The sequence below is a fragment of the Podarcis vaucheri genome (assembly GCF_965113315.1).
Source record: "Podarcis vaucheri genome assembly, chromosome: 3".
Lineage (NCBI taxonomy): Eukaryota > Metazoa > Chordata > Lepidosauria > Squamata > Lacertidae > Podarcis > Podarcis vaucheri.
The window spans coordinates 34,534,936-34,551,881 of record NC_138761.1 but is presented as its reverse complement, the minus strand read 5'-3'; the positions used below and the strand labels follow the sequence as shown (position 1 = coordinate 34,551,881).

Below are 16,946 nucleotides of genomic sequence, written 5' to 3'. Positions count from 1 at the left end.
CCAAGCATGGGCAGGGGTTAATGGGCATACTTTACTGAGGCCAAAGGGGTCCTGCAGATCCAGGGGGGAAATGTGGCTGGATTGTAGCTCACACTTGAGGATGCCTATTTCTCTGTATCTTAATGGTGCGTCTAGATCCCAAACAACTCAGGCCCCAATTACCTGAAAGAACGCCTGCTTCCCTTGGGTGCTCAGATCGGCAGAAAGGGACCCTCTTGCTTGTTCAACCTCCCTCAGAAGCTGGTGGGTTGGGGTGGAACAGGAAAGGGCATTCTCTGTGGCACTCCTAGGTTGTGGAACTGCTGGGTACTTTCATTATATAGCTTTCGGCAAATGTTGAAGACACACCTCTTTTGACACTTGAGAGATGTTTATTTTTAGGACCTACCTTATTTCTTCAATTTAAAGTTGTTCCAAGCTGTTTTTAGTACAGTGGTACCTCAGGTTAAGTACTTAATTCGTTCCAGAGGTCCGTACTTAACCTGAAACTGTTCTTAACCTGAAGCACCACTTTAGCTAATGGGGCCTCCTGCTGCTGCCGTGCTGCCGGAGCACGATTTCTGTTTCTGAAGCGTATGTAACCTGAGGTACCACTGTATTGTGTTTTAATTGCTGTAACTTGCCCTGGGACCTTGGGGGTAAAGCGTGGGTAATAAATTGTAATAATAATAAAAGCACCGTGTCTTGTAAGAACTGTTGCAGCCCATGACACTGAGCATTGAAACAGAGAAGGCCCGTGAGTCTGTGTCCCCGGCCCTCCTCCAGAACCATAGAAATGGGGGTGAAAATTGAGTGGCACACACTACCTGGTTGCCAGGTTTACTTAGCATGGCTGTATGACACTTTGCTTGAGGGGGAAGCATTACAAGTCTGGCCATAAACCAACAAAGCAAAGGGATTCTGCATGCAATTTTGAGGGGAACAGGTGAACGAGACCGATTCTCGCTGCATCTTCTTGTATTCCAGTTCCTAGAGGGGAGTAAATCAACTTCTAGCTTACCACTGGAGGAGTGACGCATCCCATGAGGCAACCTGACTTGGCAGCGGCCTTCACTACCTCATACAGATAAGAGGAAGGGCGAGGAAGGTTCAAAGATATCTGGACCCCACCTGTGAAGTCCACTAAAGCCTCAGAAATGTAGCCCATGTGCAACTTCTGATAGGAACCGTGCAATCTGGAAGAAGAAAGAAGACTTTGAGGTTAGGCCAGTACCAGGTTTAAGAAGGCCCTGTGAAAGGTGCCCTCTAAGACCAACATGCCCCCCCCCCCTTTTAAGCTTGCCAATGTTTTTTAACATTGGGTGCACAGTGAGGTGAGGAAATGGTCAAGACTGGTCAGAATGCCCATGTATTGGGGCCCAGAGGCATTCTGATGGGGAAAAGAAGGTGAGCGGTTGCATACCCTCCAACATTTCGCCAATGAAAATAGGGACGTCCCATTCCATAATGATGATTTTACTATTTATACCCCACGCATCATACTGGGTTGCCCCAGCCACTCTGGGCAGCTTCCAACATATATAAAAACATAATAAAACATTAAAAAAGACCTTCACTATACAGGATTGCCTTCAGACAGCTATGGGATCGGATAACTCCATACCCTCCAACATTTCTCCAATGAAAATAGGGGTGACCTAAGGAAAAGTGGGACATTCTGGGATCAAATCAGAAACTGGGACAGCTTCTCTAAATAAGGAACGTCCCTGGAAGATAAGGGCACTTGGAGGATCTGATGTTGCAGTCTCAGGTTCACTGCACTAGTTTTTTAAGTTTTTAAATGAAAAGAAAATTGGCAGTACTACAACACCCCCCCCCCCGGGACCCATTCTTTTCAATCATGCTGGGTGCTGGTGCCAGGCCTGGACACCTGGGAAGGAAAGAAGGTTATTTCATTTTATTTATTTGTAAGGTCATAAAAGAAAGATTAGGTTTGATGGATAGAGAAGATGAGGCAAGGAGAAGATACATTTTTTACAGGGACATTTCACAGCATGTGATTTAAAGACACAAAGGCATGAGGGAAGGCAGTATACGACGATGTCTCCCCCCCAAAAAAAACCATTTTTTGGTAGCATGTGAATGAGTACATCAGCAAGGTTAGTGAGTGGGGCTGTTTGAAACCAGCTGGAAAAAATATTCCCCATCAGGAAATGAGTTGTAATCTAAAAATTGCAAATGGGAAAAGGACAATTTTGACATTTTCAATTTTTTTATAGGAAAACAGGAATGACAGATAACTGTTTTGTGATGAAGATTTCTGGTTCAAAGCAATATTTATCCTTAAATTGCCAATTTAATGCAGGCGTATTAGAAAACCTGGTTGGCAAAGGGAATATGAAGCTGCCAAAGGGAGCAGGTTGCCTGCAGCTGGTGGAAAGGAAGAAGGGGCAGATTGGGAGGGGGATTCCCTCACACAGCACCACATCCCACAGCTGCAGAAACACTTCAGCTACCAGATCACCATGGCTGTGTCAGTTTGCATTTCTTAGTACATAAAGCATTGATCTGATGTGTAGAGATCTTTCCTATTGTACTAAATTCAAGAGGGTTCTGGAAGCGTCTGTGTGTGAAAGAAACAAGCAGAAGGTTCATGATGTTTGGGTTATACCTTCAGAGAAGCTGACTACAGTTGGCTTGAACTAGTTCTCTTATCTCTTTCTGTCAAGATCATGCTGACTATCAGAATAAGGCCAGAAGGAGCCTGGGTTTCACTTTCACTTTCTATCTCTCTTCCTTCTGGTGTGGTGTTCTGTACATAGTATACTTAGTGTTAAGGTTTAGACTTATTATAAGTTTAAGTTAAGTCTGCTGCAACTGGATTTCTTATGGACAGTGCCAATCCTGAATGTAATGGATTTCTGACCATTATGCTTATTTGCCTTCAGTTGCAGTAAAGCTCTGCTGTATGAAATATAATCGCATCTGGTCTGTTTTTGGGGAATCCTGCAACGTGTTTTAAGTTTTTACTCTGCTAACTATACATCTGAGTTCTGCTCTGGATCAATATTGAGTAGAATTCCATGACAGACTGTATATCTGTGGCCACACCAGGACATATATTACATTCTCAATGGGATCATGGGTATGTGAGCAGTTAAGAATGGCTCAAACTACGCTGTACAGAGGTAATATTGGCCCTATGAGCTGGCTCCCATGGAAATCTCGAATTTAGAACCAGTGCTTGAATCTGACATTTGTTTTTACATTATCAGAGTTCTGATAATCAATCAATCAGAGTTGATTTCAGCCTGGCAAAAACACTCAGGGTGCAAAGCAGGACCATAGAATTGTAGAGCTGGAAGGGGAACCAAGGGTCATCTAGTCCAACTCCCTGAAGTGCAGTAAACCAATGAGGGGTGTGGCCTGGGGAAAGTCCTGAGGGCCAAAGAGAGGGAGACCTGGCATTTGGCCTCCAGGCGTGAGGTTCCCTATTCCTGCATTGGACTATGTGTAAATCAGGGTAGGAACTGACACATCAGTCCATTACTAGTCCCTGTCAATTTCCTATTTGTTCATTTATAAATTCCTTCCATTCTCATTCCATATTACTTTGTGATTATAGCATTTAAACATGCCTGAAAATCCATATTAAAATGGTATTGAAACAGTTTAAGATGAAATCCATTACAAATTGTACTGTTTCTTTTTTGAGCCAAGAACTGCTTCTTTTTTGAGCCAAGTGGAATTCAAAGGGAAATTATATTCTAATCTGTGATTTTGTCTAGATTTGCAAATTTGGTTGGTTCTCTTATTAAAAATGCAAACTAAACAAAATGACCCATTCTTTGTGAATTAGGATACTAGTTGGCCTGATCTATACCTCCCAGACAAATGTACAAATCAGAACATAGATATCCTTCAGATCTCACACTTAATTGAATTTTGCGATGCTTTAGCATCAAAATGCATATTTTGAGCTAAAATATGCATAAGAGAATATACATTTACAGATGTATATTTTATGAGAAAGTATGTTAAAACGTGCATTTAAATGAGAATTTTTAAAAAGCAGATAAATGTAGAAACTGGGACGGGACAGATTTATGAATGGACACATAGGAAAGTGACACAGATAATCTGTGATAACTATAAAAAACTGATCTCTTTCTTTCTAACTGTTATAAAATAACAATTCTGAAAAATGGGTACCTGATCCTATGGTTATATAACACTTTTTCATGAAGCATGAAGAAAGTTAAAGAAAGCATCATAAAAATGGTCCTAAGATACACTGTGTCTGGGGATACTTTCATGTTTTGTTCTGCAGTTTAATCTTGAAGTCATCCCTAGGCAGGCTTTGTACAGTGCTGAAATTTTGCACACAAACTCCCCATTGCATGCCACATTCTGAAGCAACCACTCTGGTGGCATATTTGCAATCTTCTAACTTCGAAAACAATTTGCCACTGTTGCAAGGAGATCTGATAGAGATGAGAAAGCATACAAGCAACGTTTGGAATTAAGCACGGCAGATATATGTACAACATGAGCATTAATCTCAGATTCCTTTTCATTGTTGTTGTTGTTCAGGTCACTGAGCGTTCATCAGATAGTAACAAGTCTGGCTACCAGAAGGCATCTTTCAAGCCTTGTTGCCTTATCCTGGGCTTTTGATTGCAAACGCAAAAAAAAAAAAGAACAAAAGAACAAAAGAAAGGAAAAGGAAAGGAAAAAGACAAATCAGAAGCGACTGTAGATAACACGAGTACATGGCATTAAAACTCACTGTAAGCACACTATCTGAGTAACACAGAGACTCGGAAAATGAAATCCATGGCTAATTGTATTTTAAAATAATGTTCTCAACCTAGACTGACAAGAAAGGAATTTACAGTACACACAGGGGAAAACCTTGTTGCTGAAAATCTCATAAACAGCATCTCTTGCCATCTTAATGAAATAGCGATCTGGAATGAAAACGCTGCTCAGCAAAGTGGTACCTGAGTCAACTCTTTCTAAAGAATGCTTCGTTCTCTCAAAATCAGCACTTTAAGACCAGCTCATTACCTGACCTTTCGTGCTGCTGCCACACTCCCTCCTTTGTTGTTTTGCAGGGGTGGGCTAATTGGAGTTGTAGTCCAAAACCTCTGGAGAGCACCAGAGTTGGCAAAGATAGGAGATGGAGAAGGAATACAGCCATAGATTTCAAGAAAGGGATTAAAGGTAAAGGGTAAAGGGACCCCTGACCATTAGGTCCAGTCGTGGACGACTCTGGGGTTGTGGCGCTCATCTCGCTTTACTGGCCGTACAGCTTCCGGGTCATGTGGCCAGCATGACTAAGCCACTTCTAGCAAACCAGAGCAGCGCACGGAAATGCCGTTTACCTTCCCGCCGGAGTGGTACCTATTTATCTACTTGCATTTTGACGTGCTTTCAAACAGCTAGGTGGGCAGGAGCAGGGACCAAGCAAAGGGAGCTCACCCCATCGCGGGGATTTGAACCGCCGACCTTCTGATCGGCAAGTCCTAGGCTCTGTGGTTTAACCCACAGCGCCACCCGCTTCCCTAAGAAAGGGATTAGGTGGTTATATAACCAGAAGAAAGGTTTTCCATCCCCATTCCAGTAACTAAGGCTATAGTCCTACGCTCACATAACCTGAGATTAAACCCCATTGAACTCAATATACATGTAAACCACTAGACTACACCAACAACATGTGGAGCTAACATTTGACTACAGCTTCTGCCACTGCAGATATACTTTGCGAGTGTTAGTTACTTATACGAACCACAGAATAGTTGTCTGTGATCCTTCTCAAGCATGGCACCTTGGCACAGGTTCCTTTTACCTAAAGCATCCATCGCTGGGAGGTCACAATCATTAAACAGAGCATGAAAGAGAGAAAGGTTCTGTGAGTATTTACTTGGCATAGGCTTTTTCAAGCAGTGGCGGCCAGAATTCATTTCTGCTCCGGGGATGAACGGATAAGTATTCTCCGTTGAGAAAAGGCAGCCGGTCATCTATCACCACATCCAGCCAGTCTCCAAGGTACCAGAACTTGGGAAACAAAACAAAAATAGAAGAAGGATAAGCTTCTTTTATGAAGAAGATGAATTCCTTCTAGGCCAGGTGTGGAGAACCTTTGGTCCCCCAGATGTTGCTGGACTACAACTCTCATCATCCCTGGCCATTCACTATGCTTGCTGAGGCTGATGGGAGTTGTAGTTCAGCAACATCTAAAGGGCCAATGGTTCCCCATACATTTAATGTTTGATTTTGTTTGTTTGATTTGTATTTTTGTTGGAAGCCTCCCAGGTGGGCAGGGTATAAGAAATAAATTTATTATTTAATTTTATTATCCTAGAAAAGAGAAAGTGCCATACAGTTAAGCTACCCTTATAGCATGCATGGGGTGTCCACAGCTAGCACTTTCCTAGCACAGGAAAGCTTTCTGACTGAGAACTCTACATGCCAATCCAATAAGTACACAGTAAACTGTGTTCTACTAGACCACTGGTCCTTCCCACTCAATATTATCTACCTCAGAGGTAGTCAACCTGGTAATCTCCTGATCCTGTGGGCTAGCACCTCCATCATCCCTGGTGTTATGTATTGAGTGGTCTGTGTTTGCCTGAGCTTGAGTCTGGACTACAGATTCTGAGCCCCTGTGTTCTGATTCGATACATGATATCCAATCTCAGAACATTTCAGGATTTAGGCCTCTGCCACTGGCCCTTAAACTCTGAGTCATGATTCACAGCTTGGAATTTTAGACAGCCAATCGCATTGGGAGTGGGAGTGGCCCAGGCCTTCAGTAATGTATATAAGCAGTTGTTTTGCCCCTGCTGTTCAGTTCTCTTCGTTCAGTAAAGGTTCTTGCTGCTATCACTGTGTCTTGCCTTGTGGGAACCCACCTACACTTCACCTACCATTGGCTATAGTGGCTTGGAAGTTGTAATCCATATTTGGAGGCCACATTGTTGACTACTCCTGGTCTATGGATGGGAAACATTTGGTGCTCGAGATGTTATTGAACTCTAGCACCCATCAAACACAGTCAGCATGGCCAACATCTGGAGAGTCACAGGTTCTCCATCCCTTGACAATGACTCTTCATTCTCTCAGACAGGGCTCTTTCTCAGCCCTACCTAAAGATTGCAGGACTTGAACATGGGACATTTCCTATGCAAAGCATCTGTTCTGCCACTGAATTGCAACCTTCTTCCATGGGGCCCTTTGTGCCCCATGTGCCATTTGCCTCTAATGGTGTGTTATAGCTGCCTCTTTGGATCCAGTTCGGCCTCCACACGAACCACAACCAGCTCAGAAAGTCTGTTTCTCAGCCTCCTATGGACAGAGAAGCAGTTGACAAATTGTGATGCTATTTTCAATACTGGAATGCTTGTTTGAGCTTGTGAAGCTTTGAAAGTGCCATACCATTTTCATTCTTTAAACTGAGGTTTTTTCCACCTGTCAATAAGCTCTTCTAATTGCAATTAAAATTACTATTTTTGTGGAGCGTTTCATTGATTTGTAAGAAGCAATGAAAATTAAAAGAAAAAATGAGCTTAAGGGGACTGTCCCTCTGCCAACTAGGTGGCAGGAGGCAAGGTACAGTGGTACCCCGCAAGACGAACGCCTCGTGAGACGAAAAACTCGCAAAACGAAAGGTTTTTTCGTTTTCGAGTTGCCTCGCAAGACGAATTTCCCTATGGGCTTGCTTCGCAAAACGAAGCTTGCCCCGGGGACAGGAGGTCTTCTCTTTTGAAGCAAGGGGCGGCAGGGAGATCGCTTCTCCCCACCGCCCCTTGCTTCAAAAGAGGTCCGGGGGCAGCGGGAACACCTGCCCCAGCCACCCCGCTTCAGAACGGTGCTCCTAAGCGGGGTGGGGGGGGCGGGAACACCTGCCCCACCGCCGGGCTTCGTAGAGCTGCTGCGAAGCCGGGCGGGGGGGCGGGAACACCTTCTGAAGGCGGGCGGGGGGCAAAAGTCTTTGTCCCCCCTGCCTGCCTTCCCAGGGGCTTTTAAATCGCCCCAGACAGCGGAGAAGTCCTCCGCTGTCCCGGGCCGATTTTAAAATGCCGCCCGCCAGCATTTTAAGATTGCCCGGACAGTGGAGAAGTCCTCCGCTGTCCCGGGGTTTCTTAAAATGCTGGGGTTGCGAAGAAAAGCCCTCCCCCCCCCAGCCTTCAGAAGAGGTCCGGGGACAGACTGTCCCCGGACCTGGTCTGAAGGCGGTTTCCCTAGGAATGCATTAATTGATTTTCAATGCATTCCTATGGGAAACCGTGCATCGCAAGACGAAAAAACCCCAAGACGAAGAGACTTGCGGAACGAATTAATTTCGTCTTGCGAGGCACCACTGTATTTGAAATTGCCAGATCTCTTTACTCAAATAGATTCAAAATTATGGCATCTGTTTGGAAGAATAAAACACTAATAGAAAGAAAACAAAATGGAAGTATCCCCTTTTTTACTGGTTCTGCAAAACCATGCTTCCTTAGAGACAGAAAGGAGTAAGGTTGCCACATCTGCTCTGCTGCAAGACCTCTTCCATCAGATTCCACTTTCCCTCAACTGTCTCATAACAGGAGTAATTCCTACAGGCTGCGGGAGAAAGGGGAAGCAGCCTCTCGTAGTCTAAGCCACCTCATACGTCAGGCTTCGGGAAATCAGCTTCCTCCCCCATGTCGTGTCAGTAAATAAGCAGATCAAATGAAAGTCTTACCAGTTAGTTTCTTTAATAAACACAGCAAGAGACAAAAGAAAGCGACTCCCTAGAATGGTGGTGCTCCCAATTAAGGCTCACACACCCCTCCATCCCTATTAATCTATGTCACTCCTATGTCTTGTAATCTGAGCTTGTACCCTCTGCACTTTCTGTTCTAACACTTTCTGAGCTCTTTGGGGGTGGGGAATGCTGTCCAGAGACTGTGAATCTGTTAACTCTCTCTCTTCCAGTGTTTCTTCTGCTAGCTGTTCCCCACCCAGTATTTCCTAGCTTCTGCCTTCTGTTTTTTTTTTTATAATAATTTTTATTGCATTTTTTCCAAATTACAGAAAGAACAAAAGGAAAAGCAGAATAGAAGAAAAAAAAGAAAAGAAAACAGAAAATCACATCCATTTCAACAGCTTATTTCAAATTTCCATTGGACTTCCCCACATCTCCCGCATAATGCATTCTTGATAATAAAGTCATCAGCAAATTATACCCTTATTTCGTGTGTTTCTTTATATTTTCAGTTGCAATTTAAGTTTAAATCTCTTATTCTCCATTTACTCTAAAAATATAACATGATATCATTTTTACCCATTTAAACTTTGATTCTTTCACAGATGTTAGCAATTTCATAGATAATTAAATTTCATTGCTGGGGCTAACGTTCCAAATCATACGACGTCTTATGTTTCATACAACTTATAATACTTTTGCAAATAGTCTTTAAATTTTTTCCAGTCCTCCTCCATTGCCTCTTCTCCCAGGTCTCGGATTCTTGCAGTCATCTCGGCCAGTTCCATGTAGTTCATCAATTGCGTCTGCCACTCCTCCAGTGTGGGCAAATCTTGGGTCTTCCAATGCTTGGCGATAAGAATTCTTGCTGCAGTTGTAGCATACATAAAAAAAGTTCTATCCTTTTTTAACACCTTCTGGCCGACAATGCCCAGAAGGAAGGCCTCTGGTTTCTTGGGAAAGGTGTACTTAAACACCTTTTTTAACTCGTTATAGATCATTTCCCAAAAGGCCTTCAATCTTGGACAAGTCCACCAGAGGTGAAAGAATGTCCCTTCAGCCTCCTTGCATTTCCAACATTTATTGTCAGACAAATGGTATATCTTAGCGAGCTTGACTGGGGTCATGTACCACCTGTATACCATTTTCATAATATTTTCTTTCAAGGCATTACATGCCGTAAATTTCATACCGGTGGTCCATAACCTTTCCCAGTCCTCAGACATAATGTTGTAACCAATGTCTTGAGCCCATTTTATCATGGCTGATTTAACTGTCTCATCTTGAGTATTCCATTTAAGCAGCAAGTTATACATTCTCGATAATGCCTTGGTCTTTGGTTCTAACAACTCTGTCTCAAGTTTCGAGCTTCTGCCTTCTGAACTATGCCCCTCTGCAAACTACTGTTCTAAATCTATATTGTCCTCCTGCTCCTGGGAAGATTCAGGGTCAGGGGGAGGGAGCGGCTCCTACCATTCATCTTCAGTGTACTCCTCCTCAGCACAGTCCCTGGCATCATAGGGATGTTGTGCATCTGAACCCACAGGTATAATTTACTTAGCTGTAATGTTCCAATAATACACAAGTTCTCAGAGAAGGCTAGAGACAAACTATTTTCACACAATAAGGTCAATTGTCACCCAGTTCTCTGTTGATCTTCCATTGTAATTAACTACTGATTACATATTATTTGCTTTCCGATTTCCTATGCTTTTTTGAAATTATTGGGGGGAGGGTTAAACAATATTCCTGTTCAGGTTTTTTTTAATAAGAAAAAAGAGAACAAAAGCCCATCAAATATTGATATCTACTGTAAAATAAGATTGCCTTAGTAAGCTATCCTCTGTCTGTTGAACGGTTGGAAAGGAGTCTGCTGGCCACTTAAGCAGCTGGATAGTACAGGTGCTCTTCTAGCAAATTCATGTGAATGAATTTGCTGAAGTGTTGAAAGAAAGAAAGCAAAGATAGAGTTCGCTGGGGACAAACCAAAAGATCCATTTTTGCAATCATTAGCAGGTTAATGTAGTGTGTCATGCCTTTGCTAACAGCATGGGACAAAATCTCCATAGTTGCAGTATCAAGATATAAATTGATGTGTCTGGGATAAATTTGTCACAGTTGTGGCTATAACTTCCAAGGCTGGGCCCTAGGAAAGGAACAAGGGTGAACAGAACATGGCCATGTTTCAACATGAAAGGGAAATGAGGAATACTGGGACAATCCTGTCAGATGCTTCATTCCTTCTTTGCTTAACAGCATGTTCCTAAGCAGAGATCATCTGAATAAAATGCAGTTTTGTGAATATTTGCCACAATATCCAAGGCATCCTAAAATCATGGCTCTAGTACATGGCTCTAGCTGTTTCTGAAGTACAAACAAAAACGGGATTGTAAGCTTCCCAGGGTAGATCATTGGAGTTGCTTTCGTTTTGAATCCACATCTGTGATTAATGTTGATGCTGAGTAATAATTTCCACCCCTTATACTCAGTGTTTTGTAGCATTATCTTCTTTTCCCTTTCCTCTACTCCCTGTTAAAATGTAATTTTGGAGAAAGTGGCAATAGCTCAGTGGTAGTACATGTAGGTAGTACAAGAAGGCAAACGGTCCCGAGTTCAGTGTCCAGTTTCTCCAGGTAGATCTGGATAGGTAAAGGTAAAGGACCCCTGGGTGGTTAGGTCCAGTCAAAGGCAACTATAGGGCTGCGACACTCATCTCGCTTTCAGGTCGAGGGAGCAGGTGTTTGTCCACAGACAGCTTTCCGGGTGATGTGGCCAGCATGACTAAACCACCTCTGGCACAATGGAACAGCACGATGGAAGCCAGAGCACATAGAAATCTGCTTGCACTGGTGTGCTTTCAAACTGCTAGGTTGGCAGGAGCTGGAACAGAGCAACAGGAGCTCACTCCACCACGGGAATTTGAACCACTGACCTTCCGATCGGCAAGCCCATGAAGCTCAGTGGTTTAGACCACAGCACCACCTGTGTCCCAGAGATCTGGATAAGACCCATCTGAAACCATGGAGAGCTTCTAGACAATTTGAAAAACATCAAGCTAGATACTTCAAAGATTGGACTCAGCAGAAGGAAGCTCCCTTTGAATTCCTGGAGTCCTGGAGCCAGCAAGCATTACAATCTAATGGAGATTCTATTGTTGAACCAGCCAGGCAAGCTTCTCCTGAGTTAAGGGCAATAGTTGCCTCCTAAGTATGGTCTTTAGTATAACAAAGGAAGTTGCTCCGTGCCAGAGGTCAAATGGGCAGGCTTCCTCCCCTTACTGGGTGAGTAGTGAGAAATACAATAGCCAGTGTGAGAGAGAGAAAGCTAGGCTAGAGGCTGCAGGCAGGAACTGAGAGAGAGCTATGCTTGATTTCCATTTGAATTCAAGGCTGTGACTATGGGAGAAGCAAGAACTTTTTGGGGCATTTATGCTGTGAGCCCCTCCATCTTAGGCTGAGGTTGTATATACATGTAAATAAACCATATATCATAAAGGCACCACAGTCTTGGTTGTGTTCCTCATTCAAAGCAAGCCGGATTCTGGGCACATGCCTGGAACTCCTGGAATCTCACACCATTGGTGATTGGGGTGCCTTGCAAGAATATAGTTATGGCTGGTGCCACTGGGCAAGGGCCCCTGATCTCATGGGTGCCCACTGCCCAATCCTGACATACTGCCATCACCAACCTAGGGTATCTGATTTAAATGCAGAGTGGGAAACACTATTGAATAGTAAGAATTCTATTCTTGCCTGTATGCTCTTTTGATTTAATATGCTCAAGAATCATCTACCAAAAAAGGGTGGCTGAAGTTTGAAACAAAAGGCAGCATTTGATGTCTCTCCAACCTTCTATACCTCCCAAATTATTTTTTAGCTTGAAACGGTGATCAAGGTAGCCAAGTTTAAATTTTGCATAACAAGAGCGAGAAAGGTTTTGGATGCAACTTGCATTTATCTGAACCATCAAAGTGAAAGCACAGCTTCAAGCCAGGAAAAACAATCCAATTTGTTTTACCTTTAATCATTGCTGCTGATTGGCAGAGAACAAATGCATGGAGACACTTGGAGTACCATCTTTCCAAGCTCTTTGATGCTGGAGGGCTTTTTTCCCCCTTTCGTCAGTCAAAAGCTCATGCCAAACAGCTAGTAGCACGAGGCGGCTGGCCTATTGACTGTAGACATGTTATTTCTATGTGCCTAGTATAGTAAAACATTGGTTCTTTTCCTCCTGCATTCTGGGAATTATTTCTATCTTCTCTTTGCTTCTAAAACAGACTATAAGGCCTGTTTATAATCAATCACGCTTCTCTCCCTCTCTTTCACGCACAAGGCTAAAGGTCTGTGCCTGGCACAGATCTTTCTGTATAGCATTCCTTACATACCACACTTGTCTTCTTTAGTTCACCTTTAGTTCACAATGATGTGTAAATCACAATGATGTGTTAATCCTCAATGTATAATTAATTGTGTGAGTTTATATAACAATCTAAACATTAGTAAACACCTTAGTCATAACATTATCAATCTTAGTCATAGGTGGATTAAGAGCTTATATGCCTGTCTAAATACAGCTCTAACATTCTGTCTTTCATGTGCCAAAGATCTATGGAGCTATGTAAGCCCGCCTTACATACAAATGAGCCAATAGGATTTCAGTTTCTTTGTCTTGTATTGAGCCAATCAGCCACTGGCACATTCGTGGCCATGCTTTTTGTAACTTTGAATAAAAGGAGATGCTGTGAGGCTAGAGGAAGAAGAATCTCTCTCTCTCTCACTTTCATCTGGCACACACGCAAGCTCTCTGAAAGAAAACATCTCGTTGTCTGTCTTTATTCATCTCTACAAACCTACAAATCCACAATTGACTATGAAGGTTTAAGGTTGAAACTGCAATGCACCTTTGTTCAAACACCACAGAAAGCAGTGGGGCTAAAGTGCAAACAAGAAGGCGTCTTTCAAGAGATTGCAGCCATTTTATCTGGATATTGGAAGATTTCCAAGGATCAAGAGTAAAGTTCACAATAAAGCAGAAATCCCCCTTTTATTTGGTGATTAATTCAAGCTCTCCTGTTTCACACAAAGGAAAGGGAAACCATGCTGTGGAGCTGTTAGGATCCCTTGAGCTACACAATTTTGTTTAATTTGTTAATTGCAAAACTTGTCACTACCATTCTTTGTTGTTTTTTTCAAAAGCACGCCATGTGATCTAGAAAAAAGGGTGAACCAATAAAATTGCTACAATTCCACAAAACCCCAGAGGAAGAAGGGTTGAGAATTTGATAGGCTAGGCTTGTTTCAGCTCCTGGCCGGGCATAATGAACTACAAGCAAGAACAATGAAACCAAGCTAAGCAATGGCTTTGCCCCTAAGGCAGGGCTGGGGGAATTCTTTGGTCTGGTGGGCCATATCTCTCTCTCCCCCCCATCCCCAGGTGAGAACAGCAGGGGCGTTTCATTGACTTTGCTGCCATGTCTCCCTCACATTGAGTTCCCTGCACCTTACATCTCTTTCCCTCTCAGTAACTTGCATCTACACTTGGGGTTGGAAAGCCAGGTGAGTAATGCGACCCCGTCTGCACCTCACCGCCACCCGCCGAACATACGCATGAAAATACATCAAGTGCTTTTTCTCAAAGTCCTTTGAAGTAATATAGAAATGGCAGGCACTATGACTGAAATAGAAAATAGGCTTTTTTATCTCTTTGTGGGAGGAAATGGTGCATTCTTTACCAAGTTGCATAAAAACTAATTATCAAGCTGTGCTGCGCTAGCAGCAACTTTGAAGAGATAATTTAAGAACATTATGGACAAAGATGTTTGATTCAGGGGTATGAGTGTTTGGGTTGGTCTTTGTTTGGTTTAGCTTGATCTTCTTGTCAGAAGAAAAGTAGATGCAGGTGTACCGAGTTCCTGATAAGAGGGTAGTGGGAAATATTTTCAAATACCATAATAAATTCTGCTTCTTAATAAGAAGACTGGAATGCTCTTAAATAATGCGTACAAGCTTTTCATGAAGTAATTCCAGAGTCTATTTTAAACCTTTATTGGAGAGAGTAATTCAAAGTCGGGTTGTGCTGAAACCTCTGGTTTCTCAAAAGTTTTTATTTCCTCCCAAGAGAAGCTACTTACTATATGTTGGAAGCTGCCCAGAGTGGCTGGGGCAACCCAATCAGATGGGCAGGGTACAAATAAAAAAGTTGTTGTGGTTCTTCCTCATTCACAGGGTGTTTTAGAATTTAACAATTATTTTGGTGAGTTCAAGGTGGAATGCACCTTATTGTGAGGTAGTCAAAGATGGTGCATGTGTATGCCTTTTAATTTATATTAAACCAGGTGTGAGGAACTTTGGCCCTCCAAAGGATGTTGAATTACAATTCACACCATTCCTGGCTATTGGTCATGCTGACTGTGGCTGTTGGGAGCTGTAGTTCAGCAACATCTGGAGGGCTAAAGGTTCCCATACCTGCATCAGACATTTCTCAACTGCTCTGCAGCCTCCCTGGCTGCTCAGTCTTCCTGATCTGAAAAGACCACCATTACATCATGATGTCTTGCTTTACCTAGCACAGGGTGCCAGATACCAACTGCCTGAGATTGCCGCACTCACTGATTTTGTTTTTGAAGGAACTCCTTTTGCACCTAAAATAACACCTTTCCACACTGATTGTAATAAAAGTAACAAGATTTCACATTAAAGAAATGCAGGAATAACAAATAGCTGTCAGGCACAAGGCAGGCAGACTCCCTGTTTTCCTGTGCTTACTGGAAAGCCCACTAGAAGATTACACCCATTTCATCTGGGAAGGCTGTTGAATGCTGACAACTGGAGAGGTCTTGTTGCATGAAAGAAAAGGGCATTCACTAAAATGCTCACCCATCTTGAAAGTGGGGAAGGCTCCGTTAAAATTCTGCAGCAAGCCTATCAGAACTTCATTGTTGTTGCTCTTTCTATGATAATTTTCTACTGCAACTTTTTCCTCATTAATTGATGGAGAGTGGGAGTGGTAAAAAAACAAACATTTTTTCAGTATATGGCAAAGCCATATTTTAAGGCAAAATGTAGCAAGCATGAAATAAAACACTACTTTTAACCACGAGCAGCTTTAGGTTCTGGAGTTTCATCTGAAAACATAATACAAAATGACACAACACCAACATACTCTTTTACATACCCGGAAATGAAAAATCCCTGCATAATTGTGTTGGAATCCTTGGTCTCTTGGAATCACGTTTTCCAGGAAACGTGGTTGTAAGGTCAAAGAACCAAGAGCTGCTAGAACCCAACAATCACCTTGGAAAAGATAAGACGGAGGTTGTAATTAATTCCACAATCAATCTACTACACCCTCTCCTAGCAGGCATTGATTTTTCCAAAGTTCATAATTACTTGGTTCAGAACATAAATTGTACAACTTGCAATGGTTGTCTATATTTGTTAAAGGAGAAACATTTCCCTCAAATGTTATTCACAGGAGTTCTATTCAGGTATAATTAGGCCCAGAAGGTATCCTAATTTAGCCCATGAGGCTGTTTTCCCCAAGCCATGTCCTCCTGCCCTATGCCTGTTGTCATAGATGAAGTCCACCATGGGGCAGGTAAGGACACGGTTCCTTGCCAAAAAGAAGGGTTTGATCAACCAATTGGCAGTGCCTAAAAACTCCTGTGTCCAGGGGCATAGCTAACCGGTCCGGCACTGGGAGTGGTGGGAGTGGGGCAAGTCGCCCACGGGGATGGGGCGATCCATGCATGGGGGCAGCGTGGCAATCCGCCCAGGGGGGTGCCACATCCAGCTGCCTGTGGAGTCTGTCTGGTGGATGCAAGCCGCATACTGCCATTTCGGGCAGTGCAGGGCCCCGAGTCACCACATCACTCTCAGGAGAGACGCGTGGCTCATGCGCACTGTAGGACAGGCCCCACGGTAAATGCCGCCCCCTGTGGTGTGCCATTTGGTCACCCCCTCAAGGATGGTGTACCATTTGGTCACCCCCCTTCCTACGCCCCTGCCTGTGTCTTTCCCTGCGTGGCTTGATTTCAAACCAGCCAGGTTTGCAGCCTGCAGCCTGCATGTTTAAATAGGATTTAAAACTGATTAAACATATAGTGAAGGGGAAAGAAGCACATCCACATCTCTTCCTGTGCACAAAAGGGCCAGACATCACTCTCCCATACATGTAAAGTAAGAGAACCAGCACAGACAGGCTGCAGATCACCACCTGATGATTCACAGGTTTATTTTTCATTCCCTTCTGGACAATCTTTTTTAATCACTAG

General features: G+C 43.2%; 1 protein-coding gene and 1 long non-coding RNA gene across 4 annotated transcripts in view; one reads left to right on the top strand and one right to left on the bottom strand.

Moving 5' to 3' along the window:
- LOC309527917 overlaps positions 1–16,946 on the top strand; it is an 80,449-nt gene that overhangs the window by 41,682 nt on the left and 21,821 nt on the right. The gene's annotated exons all lie outside the window — the stretch shown is intronic.
- The window catches only part of CAPN13 (calpain 13), an 89,551-nt gene that overhangs the window by 51,834 nt on the left and 20,771 nt on the right, over positions 1–16,946 (bottom strand). For all 3 annotated transcript variants that reach the window (XR_014217396.1, XM_082214828.1, XM_082214829.1), the window contains 3 exons: positions 15,848–15,966; positions 5,867–6,000; positions 1,001–1,175 (listed from right to left, as the gene is read on the bottom strand). Coding sequence is in view for 2 of the 3 variants with exons in the window: in XM_082214828.1 (XP_082070954.1) it covers positions 1,001–1,175; positions 5,867–6,000; positions 15,848–15,966 (428 nt within the window). In the remaining variant the exon portion in view is untranslated. The remainder of the gene's footprint in view (positions 1–1,000; positions 1,176–5,866; positions 6,001–15,847; positions 15,967–16,946) is intronic.